At 36.6% G+C, this 15,915-nt stretch overlaps 1 protein-coding gene across 1 annotated transcript in view; it reads right to left on the reverse strand.

The window, feature by feature from the left end:
- Positions 1-15,915, reverse strand: part of tmem8b (transmembrane protein 8B) — a 225,618-nt gene that overhangs the window by 82,278 nt on the left and 127,425 nt on the right. The window contains exons 4-5 of the mRNA XM_063018330.1: positions 9,541-9,674; positions 4,342-4,610 (exon numbers count right to left, since the gene is read on the reverse strand). Of these exons, the coding sequence (XP_062874400.1) occupies positions 4,342-4,610; positions 9,541-9,674 (403 nt within the window). The remainder of the gene's footprint in view (positions 1-4,341; positions 4,611-9,540; positions 9,675-15,915) is intronic.

The following is a 15,915-nucleotide window of genomic DNA, read 5'->3' on the forward strand; positions in this document are numbered from 1 at the left end:
ATGTAGATCTGCACTACAGGCAGGCCAGACAAGCACATGCACTCTGTATCTAACTACACTAGCCTGGCATTGTCTTGCTGAAATAAGCATAGTATTCTTGTACTCATTCATTTTCATGTTTTACTACCACTTTATCATGGTCAGGTTCACAATGGCTCCAACACACTCCAGACAGGACGCCAATCATGTATGTAGATGCCAAACTGGCCGATAACCGATAATCACTGAGGATCACTTATGTAATTTTTAATCGTACACTAATATAAATTAAGATTGATGATTTTAAATTATTAAAAAATATTAAGCTCATCAGAGAGGTGATGAAGCTGGTGATGTCTTCTCATGCTCTTTTGAGTTGTTAATCAAGGCTTAGGGAGTAAGAATCATACATCCATCTATTACAAGAATTAAAGTAAAGATGTGCCATGTTGCTGCCAAATTCTGAATGATATTAGTGATTCTTGAAGATGCAAGCTACATTAATCTGGATGAATGATGAGTCTCTGGGTCTCTGGAGGTTGTATTAGTTCTGTAGCAACAGAACCGGGATATCCACTTTTTCCAATAAACCGAGACCCGCTTCTATTAACATTGACATCGCTTTGAACGGCTTCTTTCGAAAAGCCGTGGAAGGTCCTCTGAAATGCACTCAACTCAATTCAGGCACTTCATCATTTCTCATATGACACACATTAACGCTGTCAGGGTCAGCCATTGTGGAAGCCAGTGTGGTCTGCCAAACAGCTTATGTAGTGTTCTTTGGACAAAATTTATTCATTGGGTTCATCCGAAGACCATTCACTATGAATAGCGCCAGTTTAAGGACAATTTACCACAGTATTACCACATCTTACTTGTTTATTACAGATACAGATAGGCAGATTTGAGAAAGGGTGATAGTTGTGGGTGAGAAAGTGCAGAGCAAGGGTACCCTTGAGAAGAATTAAATTAGTTTTGCCCTAGCCTGGTGGGATTAAACATGATCTTAAAATGGAATACATGTCTGGGAAAAGTCATAATAATAATAATAGTAATAATAAATAATAATAAAATATTAATAATAATAACAACAACAAAACAACAATAATAGTAATAATAAATAATGATAAAATAATAATAATAATAATAACAGAACAATAATATTAATAACAACAAAACAACAATAATAGTAATAATAAATAATAATAATAACAGAACAATAATAATAATAATAACAACAAAACAACAATAATAGTAATAATAAATAATGATAAAATAATAATAATAATAACAACAAAACAACAATAATAGTAATAATAAATAATGATAAAATAATAATAATAACAACAAAATAATAATAATAATAATAATAACAACAAAACAACAACAATAGTAATAAAAAATAATGATAAAATAATAATAATAATATTACCAACAAAACAACAATAATAATAATAACAAAACAATAATAATAATAATAATAATAACAAAACAACAACAACAATAATAATAATATTAATAGTAATAACAAAACAACAATAATAGTAATAATAAATAATGATAAAATAATAATAATAATAAAAACAACAAAACAACAATAATAATAATAGTAATATAATAATAATATTAATAATAATAACAATATTATTATTATTATTATATTACTATTATTATTATTGTTGTTGTTATTGTTATTATTTTAAACATGTCCCTGTTTAAAGCCAGACAAGTTAAATCCATTGTCCAAAAAAAAAAAAAATTATAATAATAATCATCTCTAGTTTCACTGAACAAGGGAATTATTTAAACTAAATGTGCCCTACCAGTTGGCATTTTTTGGCCAAAGGGGGCAACACACTAGCACATGCCTCCTCTGACATGTCTGAAGATACCAGGTTCTACCAGTAGTTCTACAATAACTGACTGTCATCCATCTGTTTCCCTGCATGCTTTGTTAGTCCCCTTACATGCTGTTCTTCAATGGTCAGGACTCTCCCAGGACCGACCACTACAGAGCAGGTATTAATTAGGTGGTGGATGATTCTCAGCACTGCACTGACACTGACATGGTGGTGGTGTGTTAGTGTGTGTTGTGCTGGTATGAGTGGATCAGACACAGCAGCGCTGCTCCTTGTATATCCGTGATCTGATATACAATCTAGTGCACTGTGTAGGGAACATAAACCAACTGTCTAATTCACTATCTAGTGCACTACGTAGGAACATAAATTCATATCTAAAATACTATCTAGTGCACTATGTAGGGAACATAAATCCATTATCTGATATACAATTTAGTGCACTATGTAGGGAACCTAAATCTGTTAACTAATACGCTACCTAAAGCATGATGTAGGGAACATAAATCTATTCTCTTTCACACTATCTAGTGCACTATGTAGTACACATTAATGTGTTTGTGACGCGAACAGTTAGCTTAGTAGCTCAGTTAGCAGCTCCTAAAAGTTCTGTTTTCACCCATAATCCTTTGGTGTGTGCGAGAGGTTTTTTAGCTTCTGTTTTTTTTTTTTTTTTTGGCTTGGGGGGTCGGGGTCCGGGTCCGGGGGTACCTCCCTGAAATGAGTTTTTGCAACTTGGGATGTCTGGTAATGAGACTCGACTGTGACACTTAAAAAAGTACTTAATAATCTTAATTAGTTTCTTATTTTTATTGAAGTATTAATTTAATCTTAATGGTTCCAAGCTTAAATATCTGTACATTTGCTAGCATCTATATATCCCTTAGCAACACCCTGTTTAAGAAGACATTAGATGTAGCGTGGCATGTTCAGTGCCCTCCAGCAGAAAGCCCGTCTGCCGTATGAGAGCCTTTTCACACACTTCATTTTCTCTTCAGTGTGTTTAAGGATTTCGAGTCTTTCTTACAGCAACAAGACGCTGTACAACAGAAAGCGTTTCTACATCAAAGCACTCCACTGAGGAGGCTGTACCGCAACATTGAGTATCAATAGGGCATTGAGAGCTACTGATGTTCTCTGATCCGGCTGCTCCAGATGATGCTAATTTGTTCTAACAAGAAGAGTAGCAAAACAAATTTTGTAAGGGACGAAACACTCTGCAGGTGGCAATCTGCACTGGTACACACTGAAAAACCAACAGGAGACAAATATTGGCACATGATATGGTGTAAATGAATGCACAGTGAGGGGGAAACGAGTGTTCAATCACTGTTTTTTTTTGTTTAATATACTGTTGGGGCATCTGCTGCGAATCCGCACACAATGTTTTTGAAATTTGTACTTAAATAAAAACATTATATGTATTAAAGTATTTAGACAAAACAAATAAATGAAATTATTGTTATTAATATTACTATTATTTTAATATTATTATTATTATTGTATTAATTATTACAATTACAATATAATATAATTAATATATAATATAATAATATAATATAATTTATAACTATTTTTAAATAAATATCTTATTATTATTGTTGTATGTAAATCCTTTTTACTCCTCTTTTTAATTTATTAATAATATAATTTATAACTATATTTTTAAATAAATATCTTATTATTATTATTATTATTATTGTATGTAAATCCTCTTTACTCCTTTTTAATTTATTAATAATATAATTTATAACTATATTTTTTTAATAAATATCTTATTATTATTATTATTATTGTATGTAAATCCTCTTTACTCTTTTAAATTTATTATTAATATAATTTATGACTTTTTTTATAAATATATTATTATTATTATTATTATTATTATTATTGTATGTAAATCCTCTTTACTCCTCTATTTAATTTATTTTATAAACTGATTTTTAAAAGAAACATGCTTTTTGTTCACATTTGTAAGTCTTAACTGCTTATCCAATTAGGGTCACAGTAACACCCTGGATGGGGCGCCAGTCCATCGCAGGGCAGACACACATACACACACATACGCACACCCATTCTCCTATAGGGCAATTCAGTGTCTCCAATTAACCTTGACTGCATGTTTTTGGACTGTTGGAGGACAGGTGGCGCAGCGGTAAAACACGCTAGCACACCAGACCTGACATTTCGAACTCATCGATACTGAGGCAGTTATGACCTCTGCTGGCTGGTTGATGGTGCCTGCACAGAGTCGAGGAATGATGCTGATCAGGGTGTGGCTCTCCGTACACAAAGCCGATCCGCATATGAACTCGCCTCGTGCAGGTGAAAAGGTGCAGTGGGCTACTGCACACGTGTCGGAGGGGGCGTGTGTCAATCAGAAGTGGAGATCAGCATCAGTAGAGAGGAAGCGTAATGCAATCGGGTTATTGGATACGACTAGTGTTAGTAACCTGACCACTATTAGACATTTTAATTGGTCCGAATGACTGTGCGGACTTACCTTTAACCTGTACACCGATACGGAAGTACACATCTGCCGTGCTGAGGTAGCGCTCCACAAGAATATAGTACCACTGCTCCCAGGATAGCAGCGGCACCTCCAGCTCACATGGCGTGTTCTCTCTGCAGTCCACAGCGCTGGAGTTATGAACCGGTGGCGCCCTGGCCCTTAACTTCAGCAGCACCGGGCAGCTTTCACCGCTCTTGTTTCTGGTGCTGCAGTCCACCAGCTGAACCTTCACTGAAGATATGTAACTGGGGATGAACACTCTGTGAATGAGAAATGGAATTTAAAAAAATGTTATTTGATCCAGAGAAGGGGGTTATATGCTGTCCAATTCTACCCGATTCACTATATGTATAGAACTAGAGAATAAAGTCAGAGTTTTTTTTGTAGCTGTGATGAAATGCCACTACCTTTGGGCACTGTTCTATATTTCTTTAAGACGTATGATGCTATTTTTATCCCAAAGGCCAAAAATTAGCTTAAGGTAGAGCCCATATATCACAGTATTATTCATGTTACCGAATGAACCTCGTTTTTATTTCACATTGAAGAAGAAAGAAAATCAATGTTTTTACAAGTACTACAGTATATGACCAAAAGTGTGTGGACACCTGACTGTGTGCTTTTTGGACATCCCGTTTCAAACCCATGGTCAAGTTCAATAATATTGTTAATTATAATTGGCAATAGCTGGTGACTCCTCATAGTTCATTTAAATCGGGCTTGGTGGCCACCAACACTGGTCTTTTGCCAGGGTCAAAAAGAAAACCAAAACTGTAAAACTGCAAAACAAGAAACAGAGATTCTTAAGGGCAGTTGTAGCCCAGCAGTTAAGGTACTGGACTATTAATCAAGAGGTTGTTGGTGCAAGCCCCACCAGTGCCAGATTGTCACAGTTGAGCCCTTGAGCAAAGCCCTCAACCCTCAATTTCTTAGACTGTATACTGTCACAGTACTAAATTATTAAAGCTGCTTCAACATAAGTGACATGGTCCACATCAGGTAAGCTTCATATGGCTGTGGGTTTAGTGGCAGAATGCTTTCTGATCACATGGCCAAAGTAAAAGCGGAGTAATGTTTTTTGCATCTCGTGTATCACTCTGCAACAGTCTAGGCTACTAAATTTTGCAGTTCAGTCAGAGTAGCCCTCTAGTTTGTTGACTAAGTTAAGAGGGCCAGCCTGACTTAGGCAGTGTGGCTGTAATTTTATTCTATTTTTTTATATGATATATTTTTACTTGTTTTAAATGTAATTTTGACTTAATTTAGACCATTTTTGTGAACAGTCTCTACCATACTGACAGACTTAAAAAATAATCCAAAAATTGCTGATTTACACATTACATTTATTATTATTATTATTATATTTTGTAATAATAATAATAATTATATTTATATTATATCATATTTTTACTTGTTTTAAATGTAATTTTAGCTTAATTTAGACCATTTTTGTAAACAGTCTCTACCATACTGACAGACTTAAAAAATAATCAAAAAATTGCTGATTTACACATTCATTTTATTATTATTTTTATTATTATTATTATTATTATTATTATTATTATTATATTATCCCAATTAATGTACTTTTAATATTATTATATTATATAATATTATACTGTATATTATATCAATGATTATAATTTTATTACTTTATGTATTTAATTGTATTTATTAATACATTTTATTAACAAAATTAATTTAATTAATTTCTCTTTTAAATTGTATTAAATTGGTAAAAGGCATCTTTTTTTAATAGGACATTTTGCACACTGTTTTACAAATCAACTGTTAAAAACAAGGTTCGCCCCTCACATTCTCCTCGTCGTTTACAGTTTGTGATTGGGCAACATGAACAAAGCACTGAATGCCTAATTTAACAAAACACAATTTACCTACATGATCCACCCTGAACGTTTCAGTAAACCGTGTTAACTGAATTTCAATCATCACTTTGAAATCTGCTCCTTTCTCATTCAGGCTTAAACAATGTATTCTTATTTCTAATTTTCTGCACCATTATGTTAATTTCACAACTGATTGAATAACTTTAATTTCTGAGCAATGCTTATTCTGATGAAAACTTTATTTAATTGTCTGTTGAGCCTGTCAGGACTTATGATTTATATGCTATTGTAGGTGAAATTCTTAAATAAAAAGAAAAGCCTGATTTTTTTCTTTTTAAAAGAAATTTATTTCAAACAAAAATGCATTATATTTTTACTATTATTAATAATTATTCATTATTAATAATTCATTATTAATAATAATTGTAAACTAATTCATGATAACTGTATAAATTATTAAAATAATATATTTGATTATGAATATTAATGTTTAATTCATATTATATTTCCTATTTAATTTATATTTTAATTTTGATATATTTTTATTATTTTATTAAATAGAAAGAAATGTATTTGAAACAAAAAGCATGACGTTTTCTTTATTATTAAAAATAAAAATAATTAATAAATATTTAATTATTAATAATAATTGTATAATAATTAATAATAACAATTGTAAACTAATTAATTATAAATATAAATTATTAAAGTTTAATTTTTATTATGGTTATTAATGTCATTCATTTTATATTTCCTATTTAATTAATATTTTAATTTTGTTATTTTTATTATTGTATTAAATAGAAAGAAATGTATTTGAAACAAAAAGCATTACATTTTCCTAATTATTAAAAATCTAAATAATTAATAAATACTTAATTATTAATAATAATTGTATAATAATTATTAATAACAATTGTAAACTAATTAATAATAAAGTAACATATTTTATTATAAATATAAATGTTTAATTCATAGTACATTTCCTATTTAATTCATTTTAATTTTGTTATATTTTTATTATTTTATTAAATAAATGAACTATTTCAGTCATACAAAAATACAGTAAATTAAATGAGTTTTTAATAAATGCTTTATTCTGATCAGAATGCTTTCACACTCGGCCTGAGTACTTAAGTCGAATTATCAGTTTATTAATTCATACATTCCTTTTTTTTTAACCACTTTACCCTGGTCACAGTCTTGATGGGTCCAGCATTACCAAGAAAATCTGGTTGCTAGGCAATAATGCACCCTGGACAGATACCTAACCATTGCAGACAGTACAACAAACAACTACACATTTACCTACTAATACATTTGTATCTGTAAAACATGGTACTCACTCAGCCAGCTGCACTATTATGCCACCCAGGAATTTTAAAATGACCTCTGTGCTATTGTAGACAAATCCTTTCTAAATGAATCCCTAATAAATCCCTATTTTCTTTCATGTCTCAGGTTATTAATTGTTCATCTTTTGCTTTTGCCTGCTACTAATGAACATAAATTCAACCTGCCTGCTCAGTTGTAGTCCCTTGTACTTCTTCTTAATATTATATTTGTTTTCCACCATATAGCATCAGATTCCACACATATGACTAGTTGCATGATGTGATTTGATGGCCAACCTTGGAAACAAACTGCTAGCTAGGATTTAGGTAATATAATAACAATACATATCCAATATACTGTATTTTATAACAAATTAATTGTTTAATAATTCTGTTTGGCCCAAATTGTATTGACTGTATTGTGACAATGAATTCCTAATTAATCAAACTCTTAATACCACATTTAATTCTATTCATTTTTACTTTGAAGGGTTTAAAAAGAACGTTTCAAGCCGTTCTTTCATGTCTACATTTCATCATTCGTATTTAAAGGATGTACAGCTTGCTAATTGAGAGACAGATTAATATTTGAATATGGTATTGATGAAGGCTCATGAGAGGGAACAGAAAAATAGACAAGCACAGAATGATGAAAAGGAGGTCTGTGTGTGTGTGTGTCTGTGTGTGTGTGTGTGTGTGTGTGTGTGTACGTGTGTGTGTACGTGTGAGCTAGAGACAGGCTGCTGTTAGTATGCTGAGCAGTGCTGCAAATGGCACAAGCATCTTCATCAGCATCTCTGCCTCTTAAAATAGACATCAGACTGATGCTGGCGGAGTCAACCTGCCGAAAAATGAGCCTGTCAGCATCATCGAATCAGACACCAATCAGTCATTTTCAGATTTTCTTCCGTCTGTCTGTATTTGTGTGATGTTTGTGCATATAGGTCAATCATTTATACCATTTTTCACAATCTTGTTAATGATCCATCACTTTGTAGTTCTACAATTACTGAATGTAGTCCATCTGTTTCTCTGCATGCTTTGTTAGCCCCCTTTCATGCTATTCTTCAATGGTCAGGACCCCCACAGGACCACCACAAAGCAGGTATTACTTGGGTGGTGGATCATTCTCAGCACTGCAGTGACACTGACATGGTGGTGGTGTGATGCTGATGGAGTTTTTAAACACCTCACTGTCACTGCTGGACTGAGAATAGTCCACCAATCAAAAATATATCCAGCCAACAGCGCCCCGTGGGCAGCGTCCTGTGACCACGGATGAAGGCCTACAAGATGACCGACTCAAACAGCAGCAAAAGATGAGCGATCGTCTCTGACTTTACATCTACGAGGTGGACCGACTAGGTAGGAGCGTCTAATAGAGTGGACAGTGAGTGGACACGATATTTAAAAACTCCAGCAGCGCTGCTTGTCTGATTTACTTATACCAGAACAACACACACTAACACACCACCACCATGTCTGTGTCTGGTCCTCGGAGACTCCTGACCATTGAAGAACAGCATGAAAGGAGGCTAACAAAGCATGCAGAGAAACAGATGGACTACAGTCAGTAACTGTAGAACTACAAAGTGCTCCTATATGGTAAGTGGAGCTGATAAAATGGACAGTGAGTGTAGAAACAAGGAGGTGGTTTTAATGTTATGTTCATATGTGGATCAGCTTTGTGTACGGAGAGCCACACCCTGATCAACGCATTAGTCCTCTACTCTGTGTAGACGCCATCAACCAGCCAGCATCAGTTATGTGGAGTCCCTATCCGGCTCCCTCTCTGTATGACCAACAAGCCAAATCGTCGTTCATATATAGCCGCCCAGCCCAGCCGTATGGCAGAGCTGAGATTTGAACCGACGAGTTCTAGCGTATTTTATCGCTGCGCCACCTGAGCGGCAAGTTATGCACATTATTTAAATGTGGTAAACAAACACAGTTGTTTCAAACTGTGTCAGTCAGTTTGTCTGTGTCGTAATTCCACCACGTCCACTTACTTGTAGAGAACAGATCTGTTGTGACCTGGTATCATCTGATCAATGAAGTAGCCAGGATACAGCACTGAAATCCCAATGAGCCTTTGGACTATGAGCTGGGGTTGGAAGAGGTACTGACATTCTTCATGAAGACCCTAAAACAGGACACAATCAAAAGTCAAGCCATCAGTCACATTCAAATTCCGATTTAGCTTGGCTATAAATAAAAATAGAAGAGATTTAATGTCTCAGACACTGATTGAGAATCGGTTAATGTTCTAATTATAAATTAATCAGTGTAACATCATGTTCTATAACTGTCGTCCATCACTCATCGGAAGATCAATGTGACCTGACACGTACAAAAGTAAGTTCCTCCTTACACTCTTTCTGCACTTTGTAGTTCTACAATTACTGACTGTAGTCCATCTGTTTCTCTGCATGCTTTGTTAGCCCCCTTTCATGCTGTTCCTCAATGGTCAGGACTCTCCCAGGACCGCCACAGAGCAGCTATTATTTGGGTAGTGGGTCATTCTCAGCACTGAAGTGACACTGACATGAGTGGATCAGACACAGCGGTGCTGCTGGAGTTTTTAAACACCGTGTCCACTCACTGTTCGCTCTATTAGACCCTCCTACCTAGTCGGTACACCTTGTACAGTAGATGTAAAGTCAGAGACGGTCGCTCATCTATTGCTGCTATCTTCTAGACCTTCGGCAGTGGTCACAGGACGCTCGGATGTTTTTGGCTGGTGGACTATTCTCAGTCCAGCAGTGACAATGTCTGATCCACTCATACCAGCACAACACACACTAACACACCACCACCATGTCAGTGTCACTGCAGTGCTGAGAATGACCCACCACCCAAATGATACCTGCTCTGTAGTGAGTCCTGACCATTGAAGAACAGCATGAAAGAAACAGATGGACTACAGTCAGTAATTGTAGAACTACAGAGTGCTTCTATATGGTAAGTGGACAGTGAGTGTAGAAACTGAATAGGTGTACACCCGTTAACAATGGGTCAGGCTGACCCAGTAAAACTAAATAATTAGGATTGGCGCTTACATACAGTACATATATAAATAACCTCAGCTGCTATTTCTCTTTTGTGCAAGGACAAAAGATCGCAATCAGCCAAGATGCACGAAGAAAAGATTGCAGGCGAGGCTTTAATTAAAGAACAGATGAGCCATATAGATTTGCATAGAGTCTGCACAGCGAGCGAAGGAATAAAGTGAGGGAGAAGGGTAGACGTAGTATGTTGAAGGAGGTTGGAAGGATGTTCTATAGGAATCTGTATTATTTATTACGGTACATCATGCCAAATTGCAACGCAGCATTTTATCATTCACCCTGTGGCCTCTCTCTCACAGGTCCCCCTGCCCGCGAAGACATTAATCACCGTCAAACAGTGGCAACCCCATCCGAGACACACGCACTTCCAGTCTGGTATGGTTTCAGTGCCCTGTTCTGTGCAGGGAAGGGAAATTCTTCCAGCATGTGTCTTTTATGCAGTAGTCCTTAGGTATGCGTAAGGCGATGTTCTAGTGTTGGGAAATTCAGTGTAGAACAGCTATACTTTCAAACTGCCTGTCTTAATAAAACAAATCCAGTGTGTGCACAGTAAATCATTTGCCATGTACCTTGAACTTGGGTTTGCCTTTTTATTTTATTATGATTATTTATTTTCCACTTTTTCTCCCCCTTTAGCGCATCCAATTGTTCACTTTGCATCGTGCTTCCTCTCTGTCTATGCCGAACCCTGCCCTGACCGAGGAGATCGAAGCTAACCCACATCCCCTCCGACATATGGGCAGCAGGCCGGATGCATCTTTGCCACCCACACATTGATGAGCGTTGTGCCACCTAGCATTGCATGCGGAGAGACACACCCTAAGGGCACTCTTCCTCATCTCCTGTGCAGGCGCCTCTAATCAGCCGGCAGAGGTCGTAATCGCATTCTGACAGAGAGAGACCCACATCCGGTTCTCCTGCAGTGACACTGACGTGGTGGTGGTGTGTTAGTGTGTGTTGTGCTGGTATGAGTGGATCAGACACAGCAGCGCTGCTGGAGTTTTTAAATACCGTGTCCACTCTCTGTCCACTCTATTACACACTCCTACCTAGTTGGTCCACCTTGTAGATGTAAAGTCAGAGACGATCGCTCATCTATTGCTGCTGTTTGAGTCGGTCATCTTAGAGACCTTCATCAGGGGTCACAGGACGCTGCCTACGGGGCGCTGTTGGCTGGATATTTTTTTGGTTGGTGGACTATTCTCAGTCCAGCAGTGACCGTGAGGTGTTTAAAAACTCATACCAGCACAACACACACTTAACACACCACCACCATGTCAGTGTCAGTGCAGTGCCGAGAATCATCCACCACCTAAATAATACCTGCTCTGTAGTGGTCCTGTGGGGGTCCTGACCATTGAAGAACAGGGTGAAAGCAGTATAAAAATGTATGTAGAGAAACAGATGGACTACAGTCAGTAATTGTAGAACTACAAAGTGCTTCTATATGGTAAGTGCAGATGATAAAATGGACAGTGAGTGTAGAAACAAGGAGGTGGTTTTAATGTTATGGCTGATCGGTGTATATACTCTGATTTTTCTGTACTTACTGTTCCATACATCCATATATCATGTATCTGAATTAACAGAAAATACACATCCTTACCCAGAACCCAGTCTGTGGTTACTTTCTGTAGCTATTTATAACCTAACACAGGAAGCAGCGCATTATATAACTGAAAAAATTACTGTATTTTTTACCACCAGTGTTCTGGAGAGGCAGTTTTTTAATTCTTCATTTATTCTGTCTCGTCAGAGACGTGCTACAAATCATTGACAGTTTTCCACTGAGGTCAGTCAGCTGTGTTATTACTACATAAGGTAGCGAACGAGTGGCTGATTTATCACCAAACCTGTCAGCTTAATGCAGTAAAACAATTACTCAGAGTGGCAATCACTGGCAGTCCAAACTATTCTTGATATTAACATACCGGGCCAGCAGGAATTGACAAAGAATAAGGCAACAGGAAAATAACACTGACTTGTGGCGAATCGTGTGGTGAATTGTGCCGTGGTTCTGACCACCTTAGTGGTTTATTCTGTTAGAATTAGTTCTTCAGCAGAAAAGAAAGTATGTGAGAGGTTTTATGATGCTCGTATGCACATAAATCATCAAGAGTGACTGTGGTTATTAAGAAAAAATAAATAAAGAAACAAAAGAAAAAGTAGGGTTTTGTCTGTTAAGGTCTAGTATGGTCTTTTAAGGTCTGTTAAGGTCTAGAAAGGTCTAGTAGGGTCTGTTAAGGTCTAGAAAGGTCTAGTAGAGTCTGTTAAGGTCTAGTAGGGTCTTTTGAGGTCTGTTAAGGTCTAGTAGGGTCTTTTAAGGTCTAGTAGGGTCTTTTGAGGTCTGTTAAGGTCTAGAAAGGTCTAGTAGGGTCTTTTAACGTCTAGTAGGGTCTGTTAAGGTCTAGTAGGGTATTTTAACGTCTGTTAAGGTCTAAAAAGGTCTATTAGGGTCTTTTAAGGTCTGTTAAGGTCTAGCAGGGTCTGTTAAGGTCTAGTAGGGTCTGTTAAACTCTAGTATGGTATTTTAAGGTCTGTTCAGGTCTAGAAAGGTCTAGTAGGGTCTGTTAAGGTCTAGTAGGGTCTGCTAAACTCTAGTAGGGTATTTTAAGGTCTGTTAAAGTCTAGAAAGGTCTAGTAGGGTCTGTTATGGTCTAGTAGAGTCTTTTAAGGTCTAGTATGGTCTTTTAAGGTCTGTTAAGGTCTAGTATGGTCTTTTAAGGTCTGTTAAGGTCTAGAAAGGTCTAGTAGGGTCTGTTAAAGTCTGTTAAGGTCTAGTAGAATCTGTTAAGGTCTAGTATGGTCTTTTAAGGTGTGTTAAGGTCTAGTACAGTCTGTTAAGGTCTAGTAAAGTCTATTAAGGTCTAGTAGGGTCTGTTAAGGTCTAGTAGAGTCTGTTAAGGTCTAGTAGGATCTGTTAAGGTCTAGTAGAAACTTTTAAGGTCTAGTAGAGTCTGTTAAGGTCTAGTAGGATCTGTTAAGGTCTAGTAAAAACTGTTAAGGTCTAGCAGAGTCTGTTAAGGTCTAGTATGGTCTTTTGAGGTCTGTTAAGGTCTAGAAAGGTCTAGTAGGGTCTTTTAAGGTCTAGTAGGGTCTTTTAAGGTCTAGTAGGGTCTTTTAAGGTCTGTTAAGGTCCAGTAGGGTCTGTTAAGGTCTAGTAGGGTCTTTTGAGGTCTGTTAAGGTCTAGAAAGGTCTAGTAGGGTCTGTTAAGGTCTAGTAGGGTCTGTTAAAATCTAGTAGGGTATTTTAAGGTCTGTTAAGGTCTAGAAAGGTCTAGTAGGGTCTGTTAAGGTCTAGTAGGGTCTGTTAAGGTCTAGTAGGGTATTTTAAGGTCTGTTAAGGTCTAGAAAGGTCTAGTAGGGTCTGTTAAGGTCTAGTAGGGTCTGTTAAAGTCTAGTAGAGTCTGTTAAGGTCTAGTATGGTCTTTTAAGGTCTGTTAAGGTCTAGAAAGGTCTAGAAGGGTCTGTTAAAGTCTAGTAAGGTCTAGTAGGGTCTGCTAAGGTCTACTAGGATCCGTTAAGGTCTAGTAGGGTTTAGTAGAGTCTGTTAAGGTCTTATAGCATCTGTTAAAATCTAGTAAGGTCTAATAGGGTCTGTTATGGTCTAGGAAAGTCTAGTAGGGTCTGTTAAGGTCTTTTAATTACTAGTAGGGTCTTTTAAGGTCTGTTAAGGTCAAATAGGGTCTGTTAAAGTCTAGTAAGGTCTAGTAGGGTCTGTTAAGGTCTACTAGGATATTTTAAGGTCTAGTAGGGTCTGTTAAAGTCTAGTAAGGTCTGTTAAGGTCTACTAGGATCTGTTAAGGTCTTTAAATTACTAGTAGGGTCTTTTAAGGTCTGTTAAGTTTTAGTAGGGTCTGTTAAGGTCTAGTAGGGTCTTTTAAGGTCTAGTAGGGTCTTTTGAGGTCTGTTAAGGTCTAGAAAGGTCTAGTAGGGTCTTTTAACGTCTAGTAGGGTCTGTTAAGGTCTAGTAGGGTATTTTAACGTCTGTTAAGGTCTAAAAAGGTCTATTAGGGTCTTTTAAGGTCTGTTAAGGTCTAGCAGGGTCTGTTAAGGTCTAGTAGGGTCTGTTAAACTCTAGTAGGGTATTTTAAGGTCTGTTAAGGTCTGTTCAGGTCTAGAAAGGTCTAGTAGGGTCTGTTAAGGTCTAGTAGGGTCTGTTAAACTCTAGTAGGGTATTTTAAGGTCTGTTAAAGTCTAGAAAGGTCTAGTAGGGTCTGTTATGGTCTAGTAGAGTCTTTTAAGGTCTAGTATGGTCTTTTAAGGTCTGTTAAGGTCTAGAAAGGTCTAGTAGGGTCTGTTAAGGTCTAGAAAGGTCTAGTAGAGTCTGTTAAGGTCTAGTAGGGTCTTTTGAGGTCTGTTAAGGTCTAGTAGGGTCTTTTAAGGTCTAGTAGGGTCTTTTGAGGTCTGTTAAGGTCTAGAAAGGTCTAGTAGGGTCTTTTAACGTCTAGTAGGGTCTGTTAAGGTCTAGTAGGGTATTTTAACGTCTGTTAAGGTCTAAAAAGGTCTATTAGGGTCTTTTAAGGTCTGTTAAGGTCTAGCAGGGTCTGTTAAGGTCTAGTAGGGTCTGTTAAACTCTAGTATGGTATTTTAAGGTCTGTTCAGGTCTAGAAAGGTCTAGTAGGGTCTGTTAAGGTCTAGTAGGGTCTGCTAAACTCTAGTAGGGTATTTTAAGGTCTGTTAAAGTCTAGAAAGGTCTAGTAGGGTCTGTTATGGTCTAGTAGAGTCTTTTAAGGTCTAGTATGGTCTTTTAAGGTCTGTTAAGGTCTAGTATGGTCTTTTAAGGTCTGTTAAGGTCTAGAAAGGTCTAGTAGGGTCTGTTAAAGTCTGTTAAGGTCTAGTAGAATCTGTTAAGGTCTAGTATGGTCTTTTAAGGTGTGTTAAGGTCTAGTACAGTCTGTTAAGGTCTAGTAAAGTCTATTAAGGTCTAGTAGGGTCTGTTAAGGTCTAGTAGAGTCTGTTAAGGTCTAGTAGGATCTGTTAAGGTCTAGTAGAAACTTTTAAGGTCTAGTAGAGTCTGTTAAGGTCTAGTAGGATCTGTTAAGGTCTAGTAAAAACTGTTAAGGTCTAGCAGAGTCTGTTAAGGTCTAGTATGGTCTTTTGAGGTCTGTTAAGGTCTAGAAAGGTCTAGTAGGGTCTTTTAAGGTCTAGTAGGGTCTTTTAAGGTCTAGTAGGGTCTTTTAAGGTCTGTTAAGGTCCAGTAGGGTCTGTTAAGGTCTAGTAGGGTCTTTTGAGGTCTGTTAAGGTCTAGAAAGGTCTAGTAGGGTCTGTTAAGGTCTAGTAGGGTCTGTTAAAATCTAGTAGGGTATTTTAAGG

The sequence above is a fragment of the Trichomycterus rosablanca genome, chromosome 21, assembly GCF_030014385.1.
Source record: "Trichomycterus rosablanca isolate fTriRos1 chromosome 21, fTriRos1.hap1, whole genome shotgun sequence".
Lineage (NCBI taxonomy): Eukaryota > Metazoa > Chordata > Actinopteri > Siluriformes > Trichomycteridae > Trichomycterus > Trichomycterus rosablanca.